This window comes from Delphinus delphis, chromosome 13 (assembly GCF_949987515.2).
Source record: "Delphinus delphis chromosome 13, mDelDel1.2, whole genome shotgun sequence".
Taxonomy (NCBI): domain Eukaryota; kingdom Metazoa; phylum Chordata; class Mammalia; order Artiodactyla; family Delphinidae; genus Delphinus; species Delphinus delphis.
Window position 1 is genome coordinate 20,012,256 of NC_082695.1, and position 27,938 is coordinate 20,040,193.

Genomic DNA, 27,938 nt, shown 5'->3' on the forward strand with positions numbered 1-27,938 from the left:
ACATCAATCAATGCTACTTGTTGACTCAGGAGTCAATACTGCCTGATGGAGATTTCCAGAGCAGGGCATGTGCCATTTGTAGCAGGAGAGATGATTCTAGGTGGAACTTGGACCCAGGATTAAATAACACTAAATCAGATACAAGGAAATAAGCCTCTTTTTACTCTTCTTTGATTAAATCAGGGAGAAACATGTCAGTTTGGGCAAGCGTGTCTTTCAGACCTCTCTCTGACGCTTGCTAATCACCCATTTTGTCAAAGAGCAAGCAGGATGCAGGCTAAAACCTTCAGCAAGCGGTGGTGTCTGCTGAGAATTCAATACTTGGCCTTTTTAAATTGTATTTACTTATATGACTGCTTTCTATCTATACCATATGATGCCTGTTTTCCACATCCTGTAGTGTTATCAAATTTTACTTACAAGTCAGTGCATTTAAGCACACAATATTATTTATTTAAATAAATATATTAAGTAACTAACAAAACAGGTGGTAAGCAGAGAAGGCAAAAATCAGGAGAGTGGTACCTGAAGGAGTAGAATTTGAAAACACAGATTTGTTTAAGAGCGTGGCTCTGGAACCAGACTGCCTGGGTTCAGATTTTGACTTGACACCTGTGTGACCTTGGGCAAGTCACTTTCCCTCTCTGAGCCTCAATGTCCTCACTTTTTAAATAGGAATAATTATATAATACTGGCCTCCTAGAGTAGTCCAAAAGATACACTAAGAGAATGTAAAGAACTTAGCAGTGCTCACTGTTTTGATTATTATTATAATTATCAAGACAGAGGAAGTCACATGCCAGCAATGACAGGGGACCTTGAGGCATCCATCTGTTCACAGACCCAGGAGACATTTTGGCTTCAGGAACTTTTATTTGCATGGGGAAGATGAGCCTCCGGAAGGGTGGGTCACGAGAGAAGAGTGGTGTGTAGACTCACTTGGGGGGCTCAGCGGCCAGCACGGGGAAGCAGCCTTCACGGTGCCACTGTCTGTCACGCAGGCGGCGCACAGCCTGCATCTGTGGCTGGAAGGCTCCCCACTCATTCCAGTGCCGGAAGTCACCAGGCTCCAGGAGGTACTGGTACCCGCGGTAGCCAGGATACTGATAGCCGACCCAGCTGGTAGGAAAGCAAGGACAGCATGGAGATGGCTAGCCTCACTACCTGGCACTTGGACCCCCACCTTGACCAGTCAGTTCTCCATCCATCCATCCATCCATCCCTGCAGTCTGCTCTCCATCCCTCACCTGTGAGGGTTTGGACTTGGGTTCACCAGGGCCTCCTCTGTCCTGGCTTTGCCCCTTCCTGCTGGCTTCCTGCTGGCTTTGGCCAGTGATCTCACCTCTCTGACAGATCTCAGTTTTCTCCTCTAGAAAGTGGGGATGGTCATGGGAGCTGGTTTATTAGGGTGTTTGGGGGCCAAATGGGAAAATGCATCTAAATTACTTACTAAGTGGGTTACATGTACATGGTAGGGAGATTAATACACATCCCACTGAAAGTGGTGACCCAGAGCTCAGAGAACAGGATTAAAGGTAGTGAAGATAGGGCTTGGGGACTGGTTAGCAATGAGGCAGATAAGAAGGGGGAGCTTTGTTTCAAAAAATGGTTTCCTTTGTATGAAAGTGAATTTGCGTGTAGTGGTTGGGATCACACATTCTGGTATCGGATATAATCGGTTCAAATCCTAGCTCTGCCATTTACTAGGTAGATGACTTATCAGAACACCAGCTTGCTATCTATGAAGTGGGCGTGATGACATACCTGCCTCATTGGTGTGTTGTAAAGACTCAATAACTATTCATTGAAGGTAGTTAGTGCAGTGCTTGGTCCACAGTAAGCAATTAATACCAGTTATTATCCATGATTGATTTCTAATTCTGTCCTTGCCTCTGCAGGGAGGGTTTTTCCAGGCCTCTCCCAGAGCCCCTGCCCATCTTTCAAAGTCTGATTTAAGTTCCAGCCTTGCCAGATAAGTCTCGGACCCACCCTCCACTCCAGCACACATACCCCGGTCCCAGAAACCTTCCTTCCTCCTCTGACCTCCTGTGGGGACCATCTCTTACCTATTATTGTCGGACATCATCTCTCAGGTGTATTGACATCTCCCTGCTAGATTGAGTAAGGCCCCTGAAGGCAGGAACTGGCCCTTCTTCATCTCTGCCTCCCCCAGTGTGCTGAGCACAGAGCCTGGCTCACAGGCAATGTTTAGTAAATTTCAGATTGCTTGAATGCAGGGATACTGGGTTTCAGGGAAGGAGAAAATAGCAAGAAAAAGGTCAGAGCCCTGACGGTGTTACAGGAGCTCAGAAAGAGTCTGGGGTGGAGAGGTAGACACCTTACATTTGCCTAGAGGAGACCAGGGGTGTCTGGCATGGTTGTTTGGAGGCAGGGGCATCGATAAAGTGACCTCCTTCGGGTATCCGGCCCTTCCCTGTGTTCTCATGGACATGGGGACATGGGGCTCTGTTTTGAAAGCTTCAAATCCTGAGAGCTCAGAGCAGAAGTCCTTCGGAATAAGGAGTCTGCTGAGCCCATTGTATAGATGGCAACACTGAGTCACAGAGAGGGCATGTGGCTCACCCAGGTGCCACAGTGCATCAGTGATGGGGTTAAGGACCTTTCATTACACAGTCTCACCTCTCAGATGTCATTCTACTCATGTCCCTAGAGGCTACAATTTCCCTGAATATTCCCTTTCCCTAGACACATCCAGACTCGTCTACTCACGTCAACTCTGCCCCTTGTACTTAATTATTCCTCCAACCCAAATACAGAGTTAGAAGCCCCTATTCGCTCCATCTTCCCACTTTTTAGAACAACTTGCTAGGTCTGTTTACATTGACATGTAGTTCGTCAACAAATGACTCCACTCCCCAGAGGGATGAAACTCTCTTTGTGGAATCCCAGCCACTGGCACAGAGAGAATTTAGGAGGAGCCGGGGCCTTTCCTGTATGTCTGATGTCACATCCTGTAAGGGAAATGGCGTCCGAATCTGTCTGAGCTTGAAGCAGGGGATGAGGGCCCACAGGAGGGATTCTTACGTTCCGCTGGCGACCTTCACGCTGCCCACGCGGTCACAGAAGCCGTAGACCCAGAGACTGGGCACATCGTCCTCCTGAATCTCCATGGTGTTGCCCTTGAAGTTGGCACCTTCAAACAGGCAGAGCTTGTGCGCCTGGGCGTCCTGGGGAAGGAGAGACTGGGTCAGGGCTGTGAAGTATGAATGGGGCAAAGAGAAGTGACTTCGCAGGGCCTTCTGGGTGTGGAAAGAGAGAGCGGAGTCTGCTCAGGCCACCATGGGACTCGCCCAGGATTGCAGTTGTCCAGCCTCAAAGCGCCCTCCTCATCTGGGAAAAGGGAGTGTCAGCCTCTACTTCCTGGAGTTAATCCATACAGAGCACTTAGCACGATGTCTGGCATACATACACCAAGTGCTCCAAGCAAATTTATTATTTTTATTATGATGATCAGGGATGCAGAGGCTCAGAGAAGTCAAGGTTCTTGATCAATGTCACACAGCCAGCGAAGGGTAGAACCTTCCAGAGAAGCATTTCATTCTTCCCATCCCATCTTGCACCCTGTTCCCTTCCACTCCCTCTGCTGCAGCCACAGTGGCCCTATTTTAGTTCCTTGGTCCCACCCACTCCATCTTCATTCCAGGAACTCTGCCCTGCCTGTTCCCTGGGAGCCTGTTCAAATGGCTGACTCAGTTCCCATCCTTTGCAAGCTGTCTCTCCTGATCACCCCTGACCACTCCCACCCCCTCTTCCCCAACATCAGAGCTCCGGTTTCCTCTTCCCCTCTCCTAGCACACTGCATGGCCCCCGTGCAGCACGTGCAACAGTTGTTTGCCATTACAGATTCATTTTTGTGATGAGGTTTTCAGTAGATACCTCCCACGAGGGCAGGGACCTTGCCTGTCCGAAGCACAGCTGCACACCCAGAGCCTACGACACAGCCTGGCAGAAACACATCAATGTGTTTGTGGTTGAATGAATGACTGTAGGTGGAAGATGGTTGAGATAGAGATCCCTCTAACTTCCCAGGAGAGAGGGCTGGAAAGGAGTCAGGGAACCAGCTGGCAGGGAGTTGGAGCCACTCAGGTATGAGAGAAGATGGGCCACGTTAGGATGGTGGCAGGGATACAGAGGAGGAATTAGACCAGTGGCTCTCAGCCCTGGCTACCCAGAGACTACCTAGGAGGCATGAAAAGATATCAGTGCCTGTGACTTAGCCCCAGAGATGTGGACTTAATTGGTCTGGGGTGGGGTCCAGGCATTGGGAATTTTTTCTTTGTTTTAAAATTTTACTTTTATTAGAGTATAGCTGATTTACAATGTTGTGTTAATTTCAGGTATTCAGTTATACATACATATATTCACTCTTTTTTAGATTCTTTTCTCATATAGGTTATCACAGAATATTGGGTAGAGTTCCCTGTGCTATACAGTAGGTCCCCGTCAGTCATCTATCTTATATGCAGAAGTGTGCATGTGTTCATCCCAAGCTCCTCATTTTTCCCTCCGCCTCGGGGATTTTTTTCTAATAATATATTTTATTTAAGAAAATGTGTCTAAATTATGATGATTTCAATATGTAGCCAACATGGCAATATTAATGAGGTATTTTACATTCTTATTCTCCTTTTTTACTATGTATTCAAAGCCTGGCATGTCTGTTGCACGCCTCCATTCAGACTAGCCAAGATTCAAGTGTTTAATACCCATACATGGCTATTATATTGGACGGCAAGGTTCTAGAAGCTACTGGAAATGCCCTAGCTGATCGCTGTTCCAAACAAGGTCCGTTGACATAGACCTCCTTATAAGGACCATTGACGGAGAGATTTCTACGAATTCTTACGAAGAGTCCATTATTAAGGCTGATAAGGTTCTAGAAGCTACTGGAAATGCCCTAGCTGATCGCTGTTCCAAACAAGGTCCGTTGACATAGACCTCCTTATAAGGACCATTGACGGAGAGATTTCTACGAATTCTTACGAAGAGTCCATTATTAAGGCTGATAAGGTTCTAGAAGCTACTGGAAATGCCCTAGCTGATCGCTCTTCCAAACAAGGTCCGTTGACATAGACCTCCTTATAAGGACCATTGACGGAGAGATTTCTACGAATTCTTACAAAGAGTCCATTATTAAGGCTGATAATTCAGCCTCAATTTGAGAAAAACACTAGGAATGATCGGAATGGATAATGCATTAAGGTACGTTTGGTGATGCCAAAACAGCTGGCTGTGCGCACATGATAGCCTCAAAAGGACATGCATGAAAACTCTTCATGGGGCTTCCCCGGTGGCGCAGTGGTTGAGAGTCCGCTTGCCGATGCAGAGGACGCGGGTTCGTGCCCCGGTCCGGGAGGATCCCACATGCCGCGGAGCGGCTGGGTGCGTGAGCCATGGTCGCTGAGCCTGCATGTCCGGAGCCTGTGCTCCGCAACGGGAGAGGCCACAACAGTGAGAGGCCCGCGTAGTGGAAAAAAAAAAAAAACTCTTCACGAAAATTCCCATCTCAGATGGCAAAAGTTGGTTACCATCAGACACTAACATTGGTGAGTGAAGATGTGGCTGGTTCATGAATCATCATCAGCATAATTCTAGAAGAAACTTGTGATTGGCTTGGAGATAACTCCACCTATTTTGGCTTTGAGTCTTGAAGTTATGCTACTTACTTTAGTTAAACATTATAAAGGGGCTAATTCAGTATACAGTCTTATCATCAGAATAAGGTGCCTTTCATGGTGCCTTTCTACAATATCCCTCTTTTCAGCTATTACACGAGCTTCAACCTGCATGTCTGATGATTTGGATGGACCTTGGGATTTTTCGAAGCTCCCCAGGAGTGCCTAATGTGCAGTCAGCAATTAGAAACATTCCACAAAGAGAGTCAAGGAAGACAACAACTGAGAGGTTCAGTCCACTCTTGACAGCAGCAGAGAAGGAAAAAGCTAGGTTCCATTGGCCCTGGGCTCCTAGTAGGAGCTGGACACACGATGAGTGTATCAGGGATGCCTTATGAATTGTTGAGCACAAGAGCCATTGCCCTTGGACAACTCAGAGGTCGCTGCGCCTCCCTGCCCACCATTCCTTCTTTATTTTTCTTGCTCACCTGACTCCTTTGCTCTCCTGGCCATCAGACCTCACGCTTGCTCCTGTCCTGCCGCACTAATCCCCCAGGCCCGGTACAGGAGCCACTCACCATCCTGATGGGCCGGAAGGACATGAGCCGGTCGCTGCGGTAGCTGCTGGACCACGTGTCCCATCGCGGGTACTCGCCCTTCTCCAGGATGAACATCTCCCCCCGGAAGTTGGACTGCTCAAAGGCAACCCAGCTGGACATGAGAGAGATGGGGAGGGCGGGGAGAGTCAGGAGGGGCAAAGGCAGAGAGGAGAGGAATCCTTAGCAGAAGCCCCTCCCACCACTTGCCTTCCGACCTTCCCCTTGCAAGGCAGCCCCAAGGCCGGTGGGTTTGATCCCAGGCTATGCCACTGACTGGCTGTGTGACCACAGGAAGTTGCTTCACTTCTCTGAGCCTCGGTTTCCTCATCTAATACGCCTATTTTCTTGAAGTTGGTGAAGGATTAAATGAGACAATGTGTGTAATGATACGACCAAAACGTTTCCCCAGATGTAGGATTTACATATAATTTAAGTATTATAAGGACTTGGGAGAAATAACACACAAGAAGACATTTTTTAAAAAATGGATTCCAGCTAGGAGAAAGTCTTTGTTGGATACTAATGTGTCTTTAACACTTATTAATCTCTCTTTGTAGCAAAGGAAGAACAGGCCACCAGCCCAGAGCCTTGAGCAGGCTATTATACTGTGTTCATTGTATAAATTTGTTTACGGATACCTTTTACTTATAGCAGATGATATCAGCTGTCCATTTGTAAAAGTGATGCAAAGGTTCTTTTGATATATGTTTACTTGGGTCAAAAATGGGTCATTTAAAATGAAATATATTAAATAAATAATAGTCCTGGAGGTATGGGGGTAGGGAAAAATTGATACAGGTGCTTGAATCACCTGTATTTTTGGTAAAGACCGGCCTGGCATACAGAAGACAGTAATCGGTATGAGGGCAGTGGGAGGGAAACGATAGTAATATTCACCTCTCAGATACCTATGAGAATTAAATGTGATTGCACATATGCAGGTGTTCAGTTCTCTAAAAGGACTAACTAAGCTTGATGTCAGATGGGGGCTTTCTCAGTGCGGCCTGATTGAGAATGGCAGTGAGCTTGTGTTAGAGGGACCAGGGATTCTGGGGGAGATAAGATGAAACCCATTTCATAGATGAGAAGGCTGAGACTAAGGAGCCTCTCGAACTTTGCCCTCTATGTGTTCAGGAGTTCTGAGGGAACATGAGAGGGCTGAGGGGTCACTGACATTAGTCTTATCTCCCTGGGGGCTGCTGGGACCTTCCTCTACCCAGAAGGAGATGCGGCAGATGGAGGAGGGATGGGCTACCACCACAGACTGAAACAGAATGTGTCCCAGGAGCCTCAAGTCTTGTCTGAGGAATGCGCCAACCCACACTGGAGTGACAGAATTGAAGATGCAGACTGATTCTTCCAGAATAGAGGTGAATCTGCCTCAGTCCTCCCTAGTCTAGAGTAGAGGAGAAGAGGGAGGGAGGGAGGAAGGAAGGAAGCTAGAAGGAAGGAAGGAAGGAAGGAAGGAAGGAAGGAAGGAAGGAAGGAAGGGAGGGAGGGAGGGAGGGAGGGAGGGAGGTTAAATGGATAAGTAGATAAGTGTATGGACAGGTGGATGGACAGGTGGATAGAAGGGTAGATGGCTGGATCTATGGATGAGTGTATTGATGGATGGATGCATGATGGAGAATGGATGGATGGAGGGAGGGGTAAATAGAGGGATAAAGAAATGGGTGGAGAATGAATGGACAGATGGATGGATGGGTGGATGGGAAGGGAGCCTTGGAAGGTGGTGCCTTGTAGGAGTTAAGAACATAGACTTTGGAAACAGATGGACCTGAGTTCTAATCCCAGTTCATCATTTATTTTCTGTATGACTTTCGGCAAGTCACTTAAGCTCATTAAGCCTCCGAAAAGGAGAAGAAATGATTGCACCTACCTTGTCAGGAGGTTATGAGAGTTTAAAAGAGAAAGCATAATCAGTAATATCTTTCATGACTAAAGAAGAAGGGAAGCTGCTGGAGATCTGAGCTTATGGAAAGACAGACACTGATGTGGTCCTGCCACCCTGCCACCCTCCCCCAAAACTGTCTTATTCAGGAGTCATAATGCCCAGTGAGGACCTGTTACATGAGTGAGGAATTGTCAATATTTATTTTAGTGCCTTTTCTCATCTCCTACGGTTCATTTGAGTCTTATAAGCAAGGAGAGAGGTAGGGCAGAAATCTGAATTCCCAGATATGGAAACTGAGGCTCAGAGGGGCTAAGTCACTGGTCTAAAGTCACATGATGGTGTCAGGTGTCAGTTGAGGCCTCCTAGGTTTCAGGCAGGCATGCCTCCCCTCCCCATCTATGTGAGGGCACACCTCTCCTCCCCTCCCCCTGCCCACCTCATCCCCTCATTTTTTTTTTTCCACCTCTGTTTTTCCCATGACTCTGCTGGTCCTGACACAGAGCCAGGGCCCTGGAACACAGGATCTTTTCTCTCCCATCAGGTGCAGTCCCAGAGCACACACCAAAGACCAGCCGCATCTTTGCTTGAGGAGAGATGCTCTGGGTTTGAGTCACAGACAATGAAAAAAGCCTGTAAACCCAAACTGGCCACATCCGGCAGCTTCTGCCCCCAGCTGGGCAGTCTGAGGGTGGGGCTGAGGTTACCAGCCTACCCTGGCCCAGGGTGACTTGGCTAAACTCACAGGGCAACAGGGTGGGTAAATAATCCTCTGCCACCTGCCATGTTTGGGCACCGCCAAAGTGCCAGGCCCATGCTGCGTTATCACCTGCAGACCTTAGAATAATCCAGTGGAGGGTAGTGAGGACCATTACTCTGTCCATTTCAGAGATGAGGAAACTGAGGCTTGGACGCTGAACAAGGCAAACAGGGGAGCTGGGACTCAAACCCAGACCTGCCTGACCTCAAAGCTTATCTCTGCCCTTTGTATGCTGGGTGTACCGGCTGATCACACTCCTTGAGGCCTTTTTTGCTGGAGAGACAAGAGGCAAGGGGGCCCTGTGGGTCTCATCCGGGGGCTGGCCCTGCACCCTGAGCTTAGTGCACAGGGGCTGAAGTTGGTGCAGCCACTATGTCCAAGGGACAATGATTCTTGTATTATATGGGGGTCACTAAGGCCCAGAGAAGCCCAGAGAGTGAGGGGCAGGCTGTGGAGCATGGTGACTAAAGCGCTAGAGATGAAACTGATCAACCTGAGTTGAACCCAGGGTCTACCACTTACCACTAGGTGACTTTGGCCAAGGGACTTAACCTCTCTGAGTCTCGGTTTCCTCATCTGTCAAATGGGAATAAGAATCGCCCCTACCTCATACAGCACTGTAGGATCATCTAGGTAAAGCCCTCAGTCAGTGCCTGGCACGAATGGGTACTCAACAGATGCTTAGTATTACCTTTAAGGCTGCTTGATGCCCAGAAGAGGGGACAGCTAATGGACACCTGGCTCTTTGGCCTCCTCCTGCTATCAGTGATGGGCAGGGTTCCTTCTATAGCAGAAAAAACATCTCTCTAGAGCCTGGAATCATGACTTACTGTCAGTGTGACCTTATGTTAATCAAATCACCTCTCAGAGTCTCGGTTTCCTCACCTGTAAAATGGGAAGGAGAATCATACCTCTCTTTCCTCCCTCTTGGGTTTGAAAGAAGTACTGGAAATAATATACAGTTGGCCCCAGTACCCATGCATCCAACATCTGCGGATACGGAGGTTCGGCTGTACTATGGGGACTTGAGCATCCGAGGATTTTGGTATCCACTGCGTATCCTGGAACCAATCCACCTCGGATACTGAAGGATGACTGTATGTGTCTCTAATAGCATGGTGATAGGCATGGAGTGGAGCGGGTGGCCAGTAAATGGCAGCTACGGTCGTTTTCTTATTACTTTACTAGGGCTGTGGGAGTGCCCTTCCACTGCCCAACACTCACGGTCCTGAGACGACAATGAGGCTGCGCACTCGGTCGAAGCCGCGGTCTCCCAGGTTCAAGCACTCCCCGGAGAATTCCACCCGCCGGCCCTGGAAGTTCTCCTGCTCAAAGACCACCAGCTGCAGGAGAGAAGCCCCCATGTCAAGGGGGCAGAGTGAGCAGGGAGAGGCTCCAGGTCAAATATGCGTTAAGTACCTATGTAAATAAGAGCAGGCTGTGCCCAGATCACACGAGAGCTTGCCATGAGCCAAGATCTGTGAACTTAATATCTGTACCATCTTTAGGAACTGATGGATCTTCCTTCCAGGCCATTATCTGTGCTCTTTCTCCTGTCTGGGATGCCTTCTTCGTCACATATCCCCATCCTGGAGCTCATGTCCCCTGTCCTGTCCTAGGCTCAGATGTCACCTCCTCCAGGAAGCCCTCCCTGATACCCTCTCCCTGGGTGAGCTTGGTTGAGTGCCCCCCCCCCCACTGTGCTCATCCCATCAGCAGCACAAGTAACACACTACACAGTCACTGCTGCTTTGCTTCTGGGTATCCCTATGCACCCCTCTCCCCTTTCACTCAACCCTTCCAAAGACCAATGGGGTGGATCCATTTCTTTATCTCCAAGCCCCAGCCCCTGCCACAGAGCTGATGCTCAGGAAACATTCACCAGTCTACCCAACAAACCATAGGGGAGGCCAGAAGCAGGGGCCCCTGTGTAAACGTGGGCTAATCCCCTCCTCTCACTAAGCATCCAATTTTGGTTTTTATCTGTTTGTTGTCCCAAGTTGGGAAAACGCTGCCATTCATTTGGACCGAGGCAAGTGGATGCCTTCTCTTGAGCCTCAGTTTCCAGCTATAAAAGGGAAAGAGGTTCACATACCCTTGACCCAGCCCTTCCACTCCTACACTTATCTGCCCAAGAGAAACTCTTGCAGGTGACGTGGCTGAAAACACCTTGACCAAGCCGTTCACGACAGCAAAGCTACCAATCACCCAGGAGTGACGGTCACACTCTGAAACATCACACAGCAACCAAAACGAATCACCCACAGCAATGCACAACAGTATCAGTGACTATTAGAAATCTCATAGGAAGAAAAAAGAAAAATCCAGAAAGATTACATATGGTACATTTCAGTAAGTTAAAAACAAATAAAACACACATATATACTTTTAAAGGAACAATGCATCAAAGTACATAAAAAAGCAAGCAAGCAGATGACGGACGCGGTGGGGATGGCAGGAGCCTCGCGTAGGGGAGGAAGGAGGTGGGCTCGCGGGACGGTGGGGGGCGGGTAGGCGGCTGGAGAGGTGGGAACGGAGGGGGGCGGGAACACTTTGAAGTTAGATTGAGGATGTTTACCAAGTCCTGGCTTTTCACACAAGTGGTGGGTTTGCTGGTGCGTGTTGTATTATTAAAAATTAAATTGAAATTAACCATTAAATAAGCGACTACATAAATAAAATCTGGCCAGGGGTGGACTGCATGACAGCCTGTCATGAACCAAGGGTGGTGAAATGACCCAGTTCTGTGCACCCGAGGTTGAAACCCAACCCAACCCAATCCGAAGGGACCGGATGCCTCGCTTTCCAGGAGCCCTTTCAGCTTGACCGACCACTTGGAACACTTTTCAAGAGGGTCTGAGGCCGGCCTTCTGCCCTGGAGGACCTCCTGGGACAGCCGTTTCCTGCTGCTAAGCCAGCCCGCTTTCTCTCCTTCTCCATCTGTTTCTTGCATGCGACAAACTGTAAGCAGGTGCAAGCCGGTTGCGCAGACTGGCGGGGAGGGGAGCGGAGGAGGGGGAGGAAGAGGGAGGGGAAGGGTAAGGGGAGGAGGGAGAGGAAGCGCGGGGTGGAGCCCAGCCACCCCGCCCCCAGGTCCTCACCTTGTAGCTCCCGGGAGGCAGGTCCCCTTTGGCAGCGGGCACCCGCTGGGCTGGGGCCTGGGCGGGGCCGGAGCCCGGGGCTGAGCCCTTCCCATCAGTCCCTGGGTTCACCGCAGCTGTTGCCGAGGCCTTGGCCGCTGGCTGAGACATGGTTCCCAGCTGCAAAAGTCTGTAAAGAACCCTTCGGCCTGGGTTCAGTCAGGGGTGGCGCCCCCAAGCTGCCTCCCTGGCTCTCATCCCCCATCACCCTGTGTGCTCAGGCTTCTCTGAATTCATCTAGTCTTTCTCCTTCTAAAACAGAAGCCTGAATGTTTTCTGTCCCCATCTCCCTTTGCCGTCAAGGATTTCCTGTCTGGGGACCACTCATCCCTGTTATGCTTTTCTCCAGGCCTCAGACCCTGCCGGTACCTCCACCAAGCCGTGTCCTCGCTGTCCCCCTGCTGTGTCCTTCCTCTGCCCCCCCGGAGTCACTTATCATGCTTCTCACCACTTATCATGCTTCTTGGCTTGGACAACCTCAACTTGCCTCAGCAGATTCATAACAAGAAGTCCCGTTTGGGAAAGCCTAAGGGAGGCCAGGCTCTGCTACATTCATGAATGAACACATCCGTCCCTCACCGTAACCTCTTATCTCCTCTGAGCAATCTGAGGCGGGTGGGGGTGGTGGGATGACCTGCCCAAGGCCACATAGCTACTAAGTGGTAGGACTCCAATTTCAGGGCAAGCACCCAGCAACTGGGCTTTGCCATTTACTTATTGGGATTGATTCACCCTTCCATCCCCTGCACCTGGCTCAGCGCCTGGCCCACAGTAGATGCTCAATTAACATCTGTTCAGAGATTGCATGAATGCATGTTCCTCTCTCTTTTCCCAGTCAAACTGCTGCCTCTGGTACTGCCTGGGAACGGGTGTGTGGGTGCAGACACAGGCCTGGGACTGGGGCGTAAAGGAGGCTCCAGGAGGACGTGTTTGGCCCATGGCAGGGTTCTAAAAGGAGGCTGTGGCTGTGTAGGCGTTGGGTGGAGAGGACTTTGGTCAATTCCAGTGGTTCCTCATTACTTTGGGGTCATGGATGCCTTTGAGTGTTTGAAGAACGCCTTGTCCTTGTCCCCAGGGAAAAAAATGCCCCCTTTAATTTTGGAGACAATTTCCAGGGGGCTCCAGGACCCCCTGAGGGCGCAGATCATCAAGACCCTCTGGCAGTGGATTCCTGAACACTTTCTGTAAGAAAGAGCTGGTTGGGGCAAGCAGATCCCTCCCTGCGTCTCCCCCTGAGAAAGACTGCGGTGACTCTGGGGTGCTCTGCCCACGATGGGCAAGGCCACATATCTGGGCCACATCTGTGGCTTCCAGGCGCTTGCTTACCCCCACCCTGACCCCGGCCAAGTCAGTCTATGAATCAACATTCCCCTCGTATGGTAGCTGGGTTCCTTGCTTTCTGGACATGTGCTCATCCCTTCAATATTCTCTCTCTCCTCTCCCCCCCCACCCCCGCCCCCTCCCTTTCCCCTCCCCCTCCCTCTTGCTGCCTTCCTGTTTATTTCTGTTTTTACTTCTCTCTCTGCCTATGCTTCTGTCTTTCTGTTTCTCTCCCCAGTATCTTGCTCTCTTTATACCTCTGCATCTCTCTCTCTATCTGTTCTTTGTCTTTCTTCTCTTTCTTTTCCTCCCTCCCTCTCCTCCTCTCTCTGCCTGTCTCTATTTTTATCTTTTCTCTCTCTCTTTCTCTCTCTCTCTGCCTTTCTCCTGATTACCCCATCTCCCTGACTCTTTTCTGTCCCTGATCTCTCTGCCTCCCCCTCTCTCTGCCTCTGTTCTGTCCCCTCCCCTCCCCTGGGGCTTTTAGCTGCGGTGGGTCCCCTCTTACCTGGGGCCCTGCTACTTCCTGCTGGAGGGCAGGCAGGAGGGCAGGCTGGTGCAGTGGGTGACAAGGGGCCGACCCCCCATTTTATAGTCTGGCAGACACCAGACCCTGTGGTCTGTGGCACAAAGGGGGAGCTGGCTCAGCAGGCCCCAGGCAGAGAGTCAGGGGCCTCAGAGGCCTGACCCTGTCGGGTTCCTGCAAAGGGCAGCACTTCCCATTGTGAGCCCAGCAGGCACAGCAGAAACCCTGGCCAGTAGCCACATCGCTTCGCCTCTGCCCAGCCCCTGCCCGGGTGCCGCTCTCACAAACCCCAGCCGGGGCTGGGCCCACAGGGTCCCCGCTGGCTGCCAATCCTGGGGCAGGGAAAAGGGGAGCCCCCAGAAGGTAGGGGACCTGGGTTTGAGTCCAGGCTCAGCCACTCTGCACTGTGTGGCATTTGGCAAGTCTCTATCCCTCAGGGCCTCCGTGTCTGCAGTTATCAGTGGCGCAGGTGTCCCTGTGGGGTGCTGCACAGGAAAGAAGGGGCCGTGAGTAGCGCTAAATGCATCACCGCCGCCTCTGGTCAGGTCCCAGGACAACCCACCTTATTTGGCACTTTCATTGTACCCATTTGGCAGATGACCAAAACTAGGGTCCAGAGAGGTCAGAGTCAGGAACTGGCCCGGGTAAGGGGGAGCTAGGGAAACCAGGTTGCGAGGGAGACAGATTGGGAGAAGTGGAGAGCGACACAGAAAGAGAGATGATGGAGATGGACCTACAGAGGGGCAGATGGACGGTGATGGGGAGAGAGACAGACAGAGAGAGACGGACGTCAGGTTGAGGCCCGGGTAGAACAATGGACTTCAACAAGGTCACACAGGGCGAACTCATAGTAGAGCCAGGGCTGGAGGGAGCCAGGGGCGCTGCTGGGCCAGACCAGCCTGCAGTCTGACTCCCCGGCCCCAGGTTGGGGGGGGGCGGGGAGAGGGGATTCTGCATAGGTTTTTGCTTCTTCTATGGGGGTCCAGGAGCCCAGATTCCCCGCGGAGCCCAGCTGCGCCTGGAGGTCACTGTGGCCTGGGGCCAGCTCTGCCTTGTGCCCTTCCACCCCCGCCTCACTTCCTGGCCTCCCCCTCAGCCTTTCATCCTGGGCCAAGGCCTGGGAGGGGGCCAGCGACCGCAGGATGGGGCAGCCACTGTAATGGGGGCCAAGATGCCTGTGGTAGGGGCCACCCACAGGTCTGGGTTTCAGGGTCAAGATGTCTGGGGCAGTTCCATGATCCCTGTGGTAATGGGCTGCCAGCCAACCAGTGAGGGCAGAGGTAGGGGGTGCACGGCCCCATGCTGGATGGCTCCACTGGGAGCATCTGACTGACTTGGCTCCTATAATCCTGATTATGATGGTGGGGACTCTGAGACCAATCCTCTTTGCAGATGAGGAAACCGAGGCAAGTCCCTTTCCCCTCTCTCAGCCTGTTTCCTCATCTGTAAAATGGAATTAGGACTCATATCTTTTTTTTTTAAGTTTTTTTTTTGATGTGGACCATTTTTTAAAAGTCTTTATTGAATTTGTTACAATATTGCTTCTGTTTTATTTATTTATTTATTTATTTTGGTTTTTGGCCACGAGGCATGTGGGATCTTAGTTCCCCAATCAGGGATCGAACCCACACCCCCTGCATTGGAAGGCGAAGCCTGAACCTCGGGACCACCAGGGAAGTCCCAGCCACATCCTTTTAACTCCTGAACCCAAGCTCTTAAAAACGACGCCCTCCTGTATTTAAGGGTAATCATGTTCCCCAGCTTTAGTGAAATATAAATGACACACAACATAGTGTAAGTGTAAGGTGTGCCACATGTTGATCTGATACATTTGCAAATTGCAAAATGATTGCTACCTCCATCCCATCACATAGTTACTATTTACTTTGTTGTTGGGAAACATGTAAGATCTGCTCTCTAAGCAACATTCAAGTATACGATACGTATTAGCTGTAATCACCATGTTGTACATTAGGTCCCCAAACTTGTTATTCTTATAACTGGAAGTTTATACCCTTTGAGCACCATCTCCCTGTTTCCCCCACCTCCTAGCCCCTGGCAGCCACCATTTTACTCTCCACTTCTCTGATTTTGTCTTTTTAAGATGCCATATGTAAGTGAAATCATACAGTATTTGTCTTTCTCTGTCTGATTTATTTCGCTTAGCACAATGCCCTCAAGGTCTATCCATGCTGTCGCAAATGGCAGGATGTCCTTCTTTTTCAAGGCTGACTAATATTCCATTATATCTATATACCACCTCTTCTTTATCCACTCATCCGTTGATGGATAATTAGGTTGTTTTCACTTCTTGACTATTGTGAATAATGCTGTAACAAATATGGGAGTGCAGATGTGTCCATAGTAATTTTTTTTTATTAGGAATGATGATGACAATGATGATGGAGACACATGACGAATGTTATGTCCCAGGCGAAGTTCCGGAACAGCAAGTGCTGTTCATGTGTAATTCACACTTACCCTCACAATACCCCTATCTCTTAGGTTAAACCCAATTTACTTTGTTATACCCATTTTACATATGAGGAAACTGAGGCTCAGAGAGATTAAGTAACATACTCAAGGTTACCGAGCCAACAAGAGTGGGACACAACCCTGAGCAGTCTGGCTACAGAGCCTACATTCTTAGCCTTTAATCTTCATGGCAAACTAATATTAAAGTTATGCTTTTTTTTTTTTTTTGCGGTATGCAGGCCTCCTACTGTTGTGGCCTCTCCCATTGCAGAGCACAGGCTCCGGACGCGCAGGTTCAGCAGCCATGGCTCACTCTGCGGCATGTGGGATCTTCCCGGACCGGGCCACGAACCCGTGTCCCCTGCATCGGCAGGCGGACTCTCAACCACTGCGCCACCAGGGAAGCCCTAAAGTTATGCGTTTGATAGGGCTACCTTTAACCCTCTCAGGAGGGAACTAATATTGCCATTTTAGATGCCATGAGCTGACCTAGGACATCCTCCAGGTCACCCAGAGCGATCTGGTTTCCAGCCATGCTCTTTCCCATGCTGTGAAAGCCCCCTCTTAGGCCAACTCAGAGGGTGGGAGTGTGGGGAGAGGGCGCACAAAGCGAATTCTACAAACCCTGGATATTCAGCAGGTGTGGTACAGTTTGCAAAGCATGTTCACACCCACCAGCTCCTTCATTCTGCCCACAGAGCCCTCTGGACTCCTCTCTGAGCTCTGTGGGCCCTGGAGGCCCTGGTCCAACCACCTTTCCTGCCTGTGTCCCTCTGCTCTCCTTCAGGGTCCCTGAACTCCAGCACCATCAGGCCACCAGCCCCATATTCCTACCTCTACAGCTTTGCCCAGCAAAAGCATTTCCTTCCATCTCACTTTGTACAAATCCTCCTCACCCTTCAGAGCCTAGTTTCAATGCCACCTCCACCATGAAGCCTACCCTGATTGCTCCCACTGGAAGAGGAAGGGACCTGGGAGGGGGAAACGTATAGGCATTTGTTGAATGTCTGTTCCAGGCATGTTACATAATCTCACACCAGTCCTGTGATATAGTTTATTCTTGTCCCATTTTCCAGGAAGAAATAGGGGAAACGACCTGCCCCAGGTCACACAGCTAGGAAGGACGAGGTTTTTAGACTCTGTGTCTACCGCTTGTTATCCTTCTCCAGTCAGGAGTCCCATGGAGCTGATTAAGGCGGACCTTCCTCCTCTTGCCTTCTTCATGGGTAATCCCTGAGTGGGAGCAACCTGACCTTTCCCTCCCAGCCGAAGCCAATGCTGCTGACACCTCTCTATTGGAGTTCCAGCCAGGGCTGGCTTTTGTTCCCGTTGCTCGCTTGCTGAGTCAGGGCTCTGTCCCCCAGGGGCCCTCTCTCCTCCCTGCCTATAAGAGCCTGACCTCCGCTGGTGCCAGGTCTGGCATGTTCTCTGGGTCCATCTCGGTAAGTCCCAGGCTCGGAGAAGGAGTGGGATCTGAGCTCTGGGTGAGCATCCTGGGAGGGAGGGGAGCCCAGGTCCCCAATCCTGGGGACATCACTGTGCCATCCTGAATGCCATCCTCATCCTAACCGAGGCATCCTAACTAGGACCCAGACATCAAGACCAGTACCTGCAACCCCCATTTAAAACCAGAATTACTCCTGCAATCCTGTTGCCTCAGCTTCCACTATTAGAGTTCCCTTTTTGGGTCAGATGCTGTCTTTGGGAGGCTATCTTAAGCTGAGCACCTTGGTTCTTGCCTGGGGTGAAACATCCGCCCACCAGCAGCTACAGAAAATTTCCCATAGTGAGCAGATAAAACAATACAGAGCAGGGCTTAGAGGAATGGGACCCAGAATGGGTACATTCTGAGATAGCGGTAGGATGGAAGCAAAGCAGACGGTATTGGTCACAGATGGAAAGGGTAGGAGAGGGACAGGCCGAAGCCACACTTTGCCCCCAACCGCAGGCACATCTGGACCCCATCTGGAGCCCAATCAGCCCAAACTAGACTTCAGCCTCAAGGAGGGGAGCAGAGTCAGGGCAGAAGCGTATCACGTTCTCCTCTTGTGTAGGAAACAAGCAACATGTCTCTGCAGTGCACCAAGTCAGCGGGACACTGGAAGGTAGGAAGAGGCATGGGAAGGGGGCGATGTCTGGGAAGTGGGAGGGCACAGGTCGAACCCAGATCCTGGGGACCACCGCCCCCACCTTCATTGAATCCCCACCTCACCCCTGGCGGGCGGTAATGAGGGCCCATTTCACAGAGGATGCAGTCAAGGCTCCAAGAGGGAGAGGGTCTTGCCCAAGTTCACACACTGGGGTCTTGATTTGAACTTGTGTCTTATGGTCCCAAATTCAACCGTCTCTCTGGCAGAGGTGGCAAACTGGTAATGGCACATAGTCTCTGGGCATGATTTCTTTGACTTCCTCTGTGTTAAAAAAGAGAAAAAAAAAAAAAAACCCAACCTTTGAGTTTGTCATCAGCCTTTGAAAACATGGAAGGTCCACAGAAAAGTCAGATATAGGGGTTGTCTTGGGAAATTTAACAGTTGGTTGCATTATCATGTGGCAACAGTAGGTGGCGCTGAGCAGATGCCACCCACTTCCACAGGGCCTATGCTCCTGGGTCCTCAGCCCTCACGCTCCTTTCCTGGCCCCTAGAGGCATGTGAGTTTGCAATCCCTGCTTTACCTGATCTGCCCCACCCTGAGTCCTGGGGTGAAGCCCTAACCGCTCACGGGACTCTGATGCGCGTCTCCACCTTTTCTCTCCGGCATAGATCGTGGTGTGGGATGAGGAGGGCTTCCAAGGCCGGCGGCATGAGTTCACAGCTGAGTGCCCCAGTGTGCTGGAGCTTGGTTTTGAGACTGTGCGATCTTTGAAAGTGCTGAGTGGAGCGTGAGTCCAGGGGGATTGGAATCGGGGTGGGGGAGACAGGAGGTGATCTAGAGAGGGGTGCTGGGACTTTTAGATGTTCTAGGTGTTATCTTCCCAGGCTCTAACTGTACCGGTGTGCCTTCCTTGGGTCTGAGATGCTGGGGAGTGTGCAGCATGACAGTGTAAGGTCGCGCAGGTTGTGCACTGCTCAAATGTAAGGGGCACCATTCACACAGAGCCTTCCCACTGGATGAGGCAGCCCTGCGGGGGCAGACCTTTAAAACCCAGTGTTGCATCTGAAATGTCCCTCTTAGGCACAAATCAAAAGCCAATATCACTCACCAAAAGTAGAAGGTAACTATAACTAAATATAGTAAAAAAAAATAATACTACTACTAGCATTCTGTAATTGAACATTGTTGCCTGACTGAGGCTCTGAGCATGAGATATGTTTTGTTAAGAGAGAGAGAGAGAGAGTCATGAGATGGACAAGGCTTAAGTCAGCATGTGGTCAAGCCTCATCTACATGGCCTAGAGGGACACGTGCAAGAGTGCCAGCTACCTGCACGGAGCCGGTCCCCTACCTACAGTACGCACAGCGAGGCAGTGGGCTACTAGGTCTAGATTGGACGCCTCCATGTCAACAGGCTGGATGTTTGGGGCCGGGTAGTTCTGTGCTGGGGGCTGTCCTGTGCCTTGGAGGACGTTTAGCAGCATCCCTGGCCTCTACTCACTAAACGCCAGCGGCAAAACCCTCTGCTCCCTCCTCCCGGCACGAGGACCAAAAATGCCTGCAGACATTGTTACATGCCTCCTTGGGGGACAGAGTCACCCCTGCGTGACAACCACTGGTCTAGAACTCAGGGTGGGGGGCCTCTTAACCTCTTGCACTCTCTACCCTCTGTCCGCAGGTGGGTGGGTTTTGAGCACGCCGGTTTCCAAGGGCAGCAGTATGTGCTGGAGCGGGGTGAGTACCCGTCCTGGGATGCCTGGAGTGGCAACACGTCCTACCCCGCCGAGAGGCTCACCTCCTTCCGGCCCGTGGCCTGCGCTGTGAGTCCTGCCACTGCCTGAGCCTGGGGTGGCCTGAGCCCCTCCAGTGGGGGTTTGGGAACCAGATGTCCCAGAGTTCAAATTCTCATGTCACTGCTTCAAGTTGTGTGAGGTGGCAGTCCCTCCCCTGGGCCTCAGTCTCTTCATCTTGAAATGGGGCCATAGTACCTATGTTGTGGGGTAAAAGGATGTACGTATAGCATCTGGACAGAGCCCTCCACAAACGTTCTGCCCATTGCAACTTTGGTTATAATATGAGCTCCTCCGTGTTCTGCGTCCTTCTTTTCATGACTGAGGGACAGTGGGAGAGCCTGGGTGCCAGAGGTGGCAGGGCAAGTGAGGAAGAAGCGTTCTCTTTCTTGTTCCTAATTCATTATCAGTGTTCTTGATTTTATATTTTTGCTACTGTTTACAGAGTATGGGTGGAGGTGGGCATTATTACTCCCATCTTACAGATGAAAAAACTGAGGCTTGGAAAGGTGTACTTTTTTTTCCTTCAAAAACAACTTTTATGGATTTTAAACCACACGGCACACATTTATCACTTAAGGTTCAGGGGAAAACCTGATATGGCCGAATAAGAAAATAAAAGTCATTTATACCCACACCTCTGAGACAAAAGCTCACTGTTATCAGTGCTGGAGATTTCCTTGGTCTTATATGCTACCCACAGATTATATCCGCAGTGTTGATATCAGTATCTATGTCTAGATCTGTATATCCATCTATATCTATATATCTATACACGCGTATCACTCAGTTATAAAAGTTGAATCATAACGAACCTAAAGTTTGGAAACCAGCTTTTCTCCCTCTGCAAGTATATCACAATCACTGTCCCAGATGATTAAATCTCACCTGTGGCATCATTTTCCATAGTGTCCTAGTATATCATTTGGTGAATGTTCATTTGTTTCACAAACGGTCCAGGCGTTGCGCCAATGCGGGGACTCGGAAGGACTCTCACAGATGCAATCCCTACCTTTACCCAGTTTACAACTTCTGGTTTCATTTCGTTCTCAAAACAATCCTGAAAAGCAGATGTGGTTAGTTTCATTTTAGAGATGCGGAAACAGGCTCAGAAATGCTGTGTGACGTGTATTTGTTTGTTTTTTTAAAATAAATTTATTTATTTATTTTTGGTTGCGTTGGGTCTTTGTCGCTGCGCTCGGGCTTTCCCTAGTTGCGGCGAACGGGGGCTGCTCTTCGTTGCGGTGCGCGGGCTTCTCATTGCGGTGGCTTCTCTTGTTGCAGACCACGGGCTCTAGGCGCGCGGGCTTCAGTAGTTGTGGCACGCGGGCTCAGTAGTTGTGGCTCGCGGGCTCTAGAGCGCAGGCTCAGTAGTTGTGGCGCACGGGCTTAGTTGCTCCGCGGCATGTGGGATCCTCCCGGACCAGGGCTCGAACCCATGTCCCCTGAATTGGCAGGAGGATTCTTAACCACTGCACCACCAGAGAAGTCCCCATACTTTTTTTCTTTAGATGATTAAGCTTAGTCAGCTGCTAAGTGGAGAGTCAGGATTTGACCCCAGATCTCCACACCCTTCTCTTAACCGTAGTGCAATATCCCAGTGTACCTGATCCTCTGTTATCGGACATTCAGGTTGTTTTTTCTCTTCCCTTCCCCCTTCCCTTCCCTCCCCTGCCCCCTCCTGTTATCAACAAGGCTTCTTTTCTCCTTGATTATCTTCTTTGTGTAAATTTCTGAAACAGGAATTTCTGGAAGGACAAGCAGTACACCTCTTGTAAGGTTTCTGGTGCCTGTTGCCTTACTGTCCTTCCAGAAAGTTTCAAGGAAGGCTGATTTTGGAGACAAGAACAGGGGTGTAGGGGCCAGCAGAGGCTCCTGGGTTTCCGACTGAGGACCTGATGCTCTGACTCTGTTCCCTGTACCTGCAGAACCACCGCGAGTCGAGGCTGACCATCTTTGAGCAAGAGAACTTCCTGGGCAAGAAAGGAGAGCTGAGTGATGACTACCCCTCCCTCCAGGCCATGGGCTGGGATGGCAATGAAGTGGGCTCCTTCCATGTCAACTCGGGGGCGTAAGTGGATGCAAGGCTCTGCTTGGCAGGGACAGAGGATGTTGAGAAGGATGGGGACACCTCCTGTGAAAACTATGCTGGGGACTTTGGGGATCTGATGCCCACATTCCAGGGGAAGATACTGAGGCACAGGGAGCTATCAGGCAAAATTTCTGGGATTGCAAGTAGTGGACACCCAGATCACACTGATATTGAGCTCAAAGGTTATTTATTGGCCCCTATAACTAGCTTCAGGCACAGCTGGATCCAGCTGCGACAGTAGGGATCTGTCTTTCTCCCCCTCTCGCTCTGCCTGCCTCAGTGTGGCTGTATTCTTAGGCAAGTTCCTCTCATGTGAAGATAAGATGGCAGCTTCATCCTTATATTCCAGCCAGCCCCAGTGATTCCACGAAAGGTTCCAGGAAAGGCTCTCATTGGTCCAGCTTGGGTCACAGGTTCAACTCTAAACCAATCACCATGCCCACAGGAATGGGGTGCTCTGGTTGGCTAGACCTGGTCACGTGCTTATTGCTAGAGTGAGGATTTTCCCACGTTGACTGAGGCGGGTGGATGTGACAGGGTCTGTCACCAGAAGAGGAGAGGATGGATGCCCAGGAGTAAACAAACAGATGTGGGTTAAGCAACTTGCTCCAACAGCAAGTTATCCAACAGCAGGTAGGTAACTGAATCCAGCTTCAAGCCCAGGACTCACTGACCCTTCCCACCCTTTTCACCCAGGGGATGGCTGAGGTGTGAGATCCTCGGTTATATAGGATATGAGAGTCACCTTCTGAGGTACCCCTTGGCTCCTGGCTGGCAGGGGCAAAGGTGGGAGGTAGGGTTACTTTATTTTTTTAGTTTTCTTGGGAAGCACCAGAGGATCTTGTTTCAGAGTAGGATGGACCTCTTGTGATTCTTGAGTCCACTTCCCTCTTACAGAAAGGGAAAGGGAAGCTCAGAAAAGGAGACACCAATCCTTATCTAGTCCTGAACAACGCAGGGGTCGATGAATTGAAAGAATAGCCTTTTCCTTGGAGGTACCCCTGAATAAGGCAGGAGGGGGAAAAAATAAGACTCCCCACTTCGTTCTCCCTCCATCCATCCCTCTGTCCTTTCCTTCCTTCCTTCCTCCCTCCCTCCCTTTCTTCATCAAATATTTATTGAGCTCCTCTGTGCTGGGTATCATGTTAGGCACTAGATAATGATGAGCCAGCACACACACCCCTACACCCAGGAGCTTCCTGTTGGCAGAGGAACCTGACATTTTTACAAATCATCTGTTAATTACCTAATTACATGAGTGCTACAAAGGTTCAATAGGGGACTGTCAGACCGCCCTGATGAAGTGATGACTGAGCTGAGACCTGAAGGATAAATCCAACTTAACCAGGCAAAGAAGGGTTGGAATGGTGTTACTGGCAGAGGGAACAGCGTGATCAAAAGGACCCAGTGGTGGGGAGAGCAGGGCACATTCTGGGCAGGAATGCCAGGGAAGGAAGTCCAGGATGGCTGGCGTGTGTTTGCAGCATGGGGTCCCCTTGTCCCTGTCTTAATCACTATGCTGGTGCCTCTTCAGGGTAACAGTCTGCCTCTTCCCTTTTCCAGCTGGGTTGGCTCCCAGTTTCCTGGCTACCGAGGTTTTCAGTATGTGCTGGAGTGTGATCACCACTCAGGCGACTACAAGCATTTCCGGGAGTGGGGCTCTCATGCCCAGACCTTCCAGGTGCAGAGCATCCGAAGGATCCAGCAGTGAGCAGGGGGTCCAGCGCTGAGCAGTGAGCATGTGCTTGTCTGGAACACAGGAGCTTTGAAGGCTGTTCCATGCTCTCTCCTCTGCCTCCCCCTGTAACCCGTACGACCCCAGCACCCATGTGGGCAAGTCCATGCACAGTCAGCACGAAAAACTAAAAGTAATTAAAAAAAAAAAGTCTAGGGTTAGCCTGTGGTTTTCAATTTTATTAATCCCTTCAAAGAACCAACTTTAACTTTGTTGATTCTTCTCTATCATTTGTGTTTTATTTTACTGAGCTTTGCTCTCATCCTTAACATTTCCTTTCTTCTATTTACTTTGGGTTTACTTTATTCTTCTTTTGTCCAGCTTTTAAAGGTAGACTCTTGGGTCATTAATTTGGGCCCCTCTTTTCTTTCCCCCCAATAGAGCCGTTGAGAGCTATAAATTTCCCTGCAAGTACTACATTAGCTGCTTCCCAGAAATTTTGATTTGATGTGTTTCCATGATCATTCAGTTTGATATTTTCTAGTCTCCCTTGATTTTTTTCTCTGACCCATGGGTTAAAGGTGTGGTATATAAATATTTATTTTCTAGATATTTTATTGGGATTTTCTAGATAGTTTACTGTCATTGATTTGTTATTCAAGTCCATTGTGGTCAGAGAACATACTCAAGATTTCAATATTCTAATGAACGGAAACTTATTTTATGGCCCAGCTTATGGTCTATTCTTGATAGACTTGAAAACTGTTTAAATCCTGCAGTTGTTAGCTACAGTAAGTCCTCTACATACAAACCTTCAAGTTGCAAACTTTCAAAGATGCGAACGTGCGTTCATACGTCGAGTCACGTCAGTTAGTTCGCGTGTCTGGCGTACGTTGTCACGTGCGTGCATCCTCTACGAGCGGTTGTGTTTCTGTGTACTTTACAGTACAGTACTGTATAGAGTACAGTAGTGCAGTATCTTTATTTTAAGCCTAGGATGTCCAGAAGAAAGCGTAAAAGCAGCAGTATATAGCTGGCTGTATCAGCTGGGTACCTAGGCTAACTTTGTTGGACTTAACGAACAAATTGGACTTACGAACACACTCTTGGAACGGAACTCGTTCGTATGTAGGGGGCTTACTATATCGTGTTCTATAAATGTTGATTAGGTTGAGCTGGTTCACAATGTTGGTTAAATTTTTCTATATCCTTTTGCCAAATTTTTAAAAAAATCAGTTTTTCATCAATCCCTCAGAGAGGGCTGTTAGTAACTCCTACTGTGATTTGGCTCTATCCCCCTCTCCCTTTAGTTTTGTCCAATTTTGCTTCCTGATTTGTTCTTTTTTTCTTCAAGAATCTTGATGCTCTGTTATTAGGTGCACATATATTTATGATTGCTGTCTTCCTGATAAATTGTCCCAAGCTTGTGTTTTTTTTTGTTTTGTTTTGTTTTTTTGGGTTTTTTTTGCGGTACGCGGGCCTCTAACTGTTGTGGCCTCTCCCATTGCGGAGCACAGGCTCCAGACGCGCAGGCTCAGCGGCCATGGCTCACGGGCCCAGCCCCTCCGCGGCATGTGGGATCTTCCCGGACTGGGGCACGAACCCGTGTCCTCTGCATCGGCAGGCGGACTCTCAATCACTGCGCCACCAGGGAAGCCCCAAGCTTGTGTTTTTTAAAGCCACGCATGGAGGGAGCCAGTTCTCTCCCCTAAAGCTTCTCACATTCCTTTTCTCTCTCCCCAGTTCTTTCTCACACATACTACCCTGGAGTCTCATTTAACATCTTCCACCTGAAAAGTTTTTAAAACAAAGAAATAAACTCCTATTCCATTTGCAGCCTGAGTGGCAAGATCTACGCATACGTTCCCCACCCCCACCCCTGCTTACTCTCTCTCCTGGTTCTGTACATATAGATTGTCTCAACAATCATAAGCCATTTGGCTGTTCTTCTAGACAATCTTCCTCTGTCATAAGTAAGTCTGACAGAATCAGGAAGGGGTGGGGTTCTGAACAGCCTGCTGGAAAAGATAACATTCTCTGGCTCAGGAAGGGGAGGGAAGTGTTTGGGAACATTTGCACTTCAGTAATTTTTAACCCCTCTTTGTGGCATCCCATTCATTCAAACAATCATTTGCTTGGGACCTACTGTGCCCTGGGAAATGGTAAACAAGATACACAAAGTCCTTTCTCTCATCCAGCTGGATGGGCAAGACAGACAAGTCTACAGTGGACTATAGTATCCTGTGATACGTGCTGTGATGGGGAAGCACAGGTGTGTAGGGTAGATAAGAATGGGCCTGGGGCAGATGATGGGAGAGCGATGGGGAGGCAGTTCTTCCTTGGAGCTTGTCTCTACTCAGACCTCTCCTCTGAACTCCATCCCTGAATACCAGCTGCCTCCTGGATGCCTCCGAGTGGATGTCTAATGCACATCTCAAACAGAACCCATCCAAAACCAAAGCTACACTTTTCCAGCTGTCTGGGCCAAACCTTTGGAATAATCCAAAATCTCTCACACCCACAATCCAATCCACTGGCAAATGCTGATGTCTGCACCTTCAAAATGGAACAGAACCCAGTCCCTTATCACCATCCCCATTGTTCCCACCCTGGTCCAAGCCATCCTCCCCTCTCTCCTCGGTCTCCCTAGTCCCACCTTTGCCTCTGAACAACCTGTTCTCCGCCCAGCAGCCAGAGTGGTCCTGTTAAAAATGTAAGGCAGATCTTCACTCCCCTGCTCGAAACCCTCCCACTCTTCCCATTCCACTCCAAGAACAAAACAAAACATTTCCTAGTCCTACAAGGCTGGCCATCATTTGCCTCCCCTGTGATCTCTCTGACCTCATGTCCCTATAGCGATGCTTCCTTAAACATCCAAGGTGTATTCGTTCGCTATGTTTGCCAAGACCAAATAGCACAGATTGGATGGCTTCAACCACAGAAATTTACTTTCTCACAGTTCTGGAGGCTAGAAGTTCAAGACCAACGTGCCATCAGGGTTGGTTTCTGGTAAGAGCTCTCTCCTTGGCTTGCAGACGGCCACCTTCTCCCCGTGTCCTCCCGTGGCCTTGCCTCTGTGCGTCAACCCCTGGTGCTTCTTTCTCTTCTTATAAGGACCCCCGTCCTCTTGGATTAGGGCCCCACCCTAAAAGCCTAACTTAACTACCTCTTAAAAGACCTTTTCTCCAAATACCCTTATATTCTGAGGTATTGGGGGTTGTTGGACTTCAACTTGTGAATTTTGGGAGGAAACACTTCAGTCCATAACACCAGGTTTATTCCTGCCTGAGGTTTTTGATTCTTGCTGTTCCCTGTTCCCTCAGACATTTCCCACCAATCCTTTCACTTAGAATCAGGGATTCACAGACTGTCAGACCTAGAAGGAAACTTCTAGATCAAGTCTAGTGTTTCTCAAGCTTTTTTTCATTATTGCCACCCTCCGGGGTCTTTTTAGACATTGTCTTCCAAACTGCCACCCCTCTCCTCTGCGGAATCTTAATACCACAGATATAATGTATATCTGTGTATGTCCAATATGTATATCTGTGCTTTATACATAAAAAGAATAAAGTTTAGGGGGTTTCTTTGGTTTGTTTGCTCCTCAAGAACCAATTTTCACCTCTTTGGGGGCACTGTTGCCCCCACTGTAAATGTGTAATGTAGCCTCATCCCTTTCTTACATGTAGGGAAGTGGAAACCAGGGAGGGATGGGGACTTGCCCAAGGACATACAGTGAGTTAGAGGCAAAGTCGGGATTAGAACACAGACCTCCTGACATTCTCCAACTCACCTCCATTCATTCATTCATTTATTCATTCAACAAACTTTTATCAAACATCTACTATGTACCAAACACTATTACAGGCACTGAGGATCTAAAAGGGAACAAATCAGATACAAATCCCTTCCCTTGAAGGAGTTACATTCTAGTTGGAGGGACAC

The 27,938-nt window shown here is 49.6% G+C and overlaps 2 protein-coding genes across 2 annotated transcripts; one reads left to right on the forward strand and one right to left on the reverse strand.

The window, feature by feature from the left end:
* Positions 1 to 644: 644 nt before the first annotated feature.
* Positions 645 to 12,417, reverse strand: CRYBB1 (crystallin beta B1). The gene is made up of 6 exons (XM_060029421.1): positions 12,396 to 12,417; positions 11,988 to 12,156; positions 10,111 to 10,229; positions 6,215 to 6,347; positions 3,046 to 3,188; positions 645 to 1,119 (listed from the first exon to the last, which is right to left on the reverse strand). Exons 2-6 carry the CDS (start codon positions 12,135 to 12,137, stop codon positions 936 to 938), a joined length of 729 nt encoding a protein of 242 aa, XP_059885404.1. The 5' UTR covers positions 12,138 to 12,156; positions 12,396 to 12,417; the 3' UTR covers positions 645 to 935.
* CRYBA4 (crystallin beta A4) lies at positions 11,517 to 24,044 on the forward strand. Its single transcript, XM_060029422.2, has 6 exons — positions 11,517 to 11,849; positions 18,402 to 18,452; positions 19,109 to 19,227; positions 20,118 to 20,259; positions 22,158 to 22,300; positions 23,885 to 24,044. Exons 1-6 carry the CDS (start codon positions 11,838 to 11,840, stop codon positions 24,030 to 24,032), a joined length of 615 nt encoding a protein of 204 aa, XP_059885405.1. The 5' UTR covers positions 11,517 to 11,837; the 3' UTR covers positions 24,033 to 24,044.
* Positions 24,045 to 27,938: the final 3,894 nt, after the last annotated feature.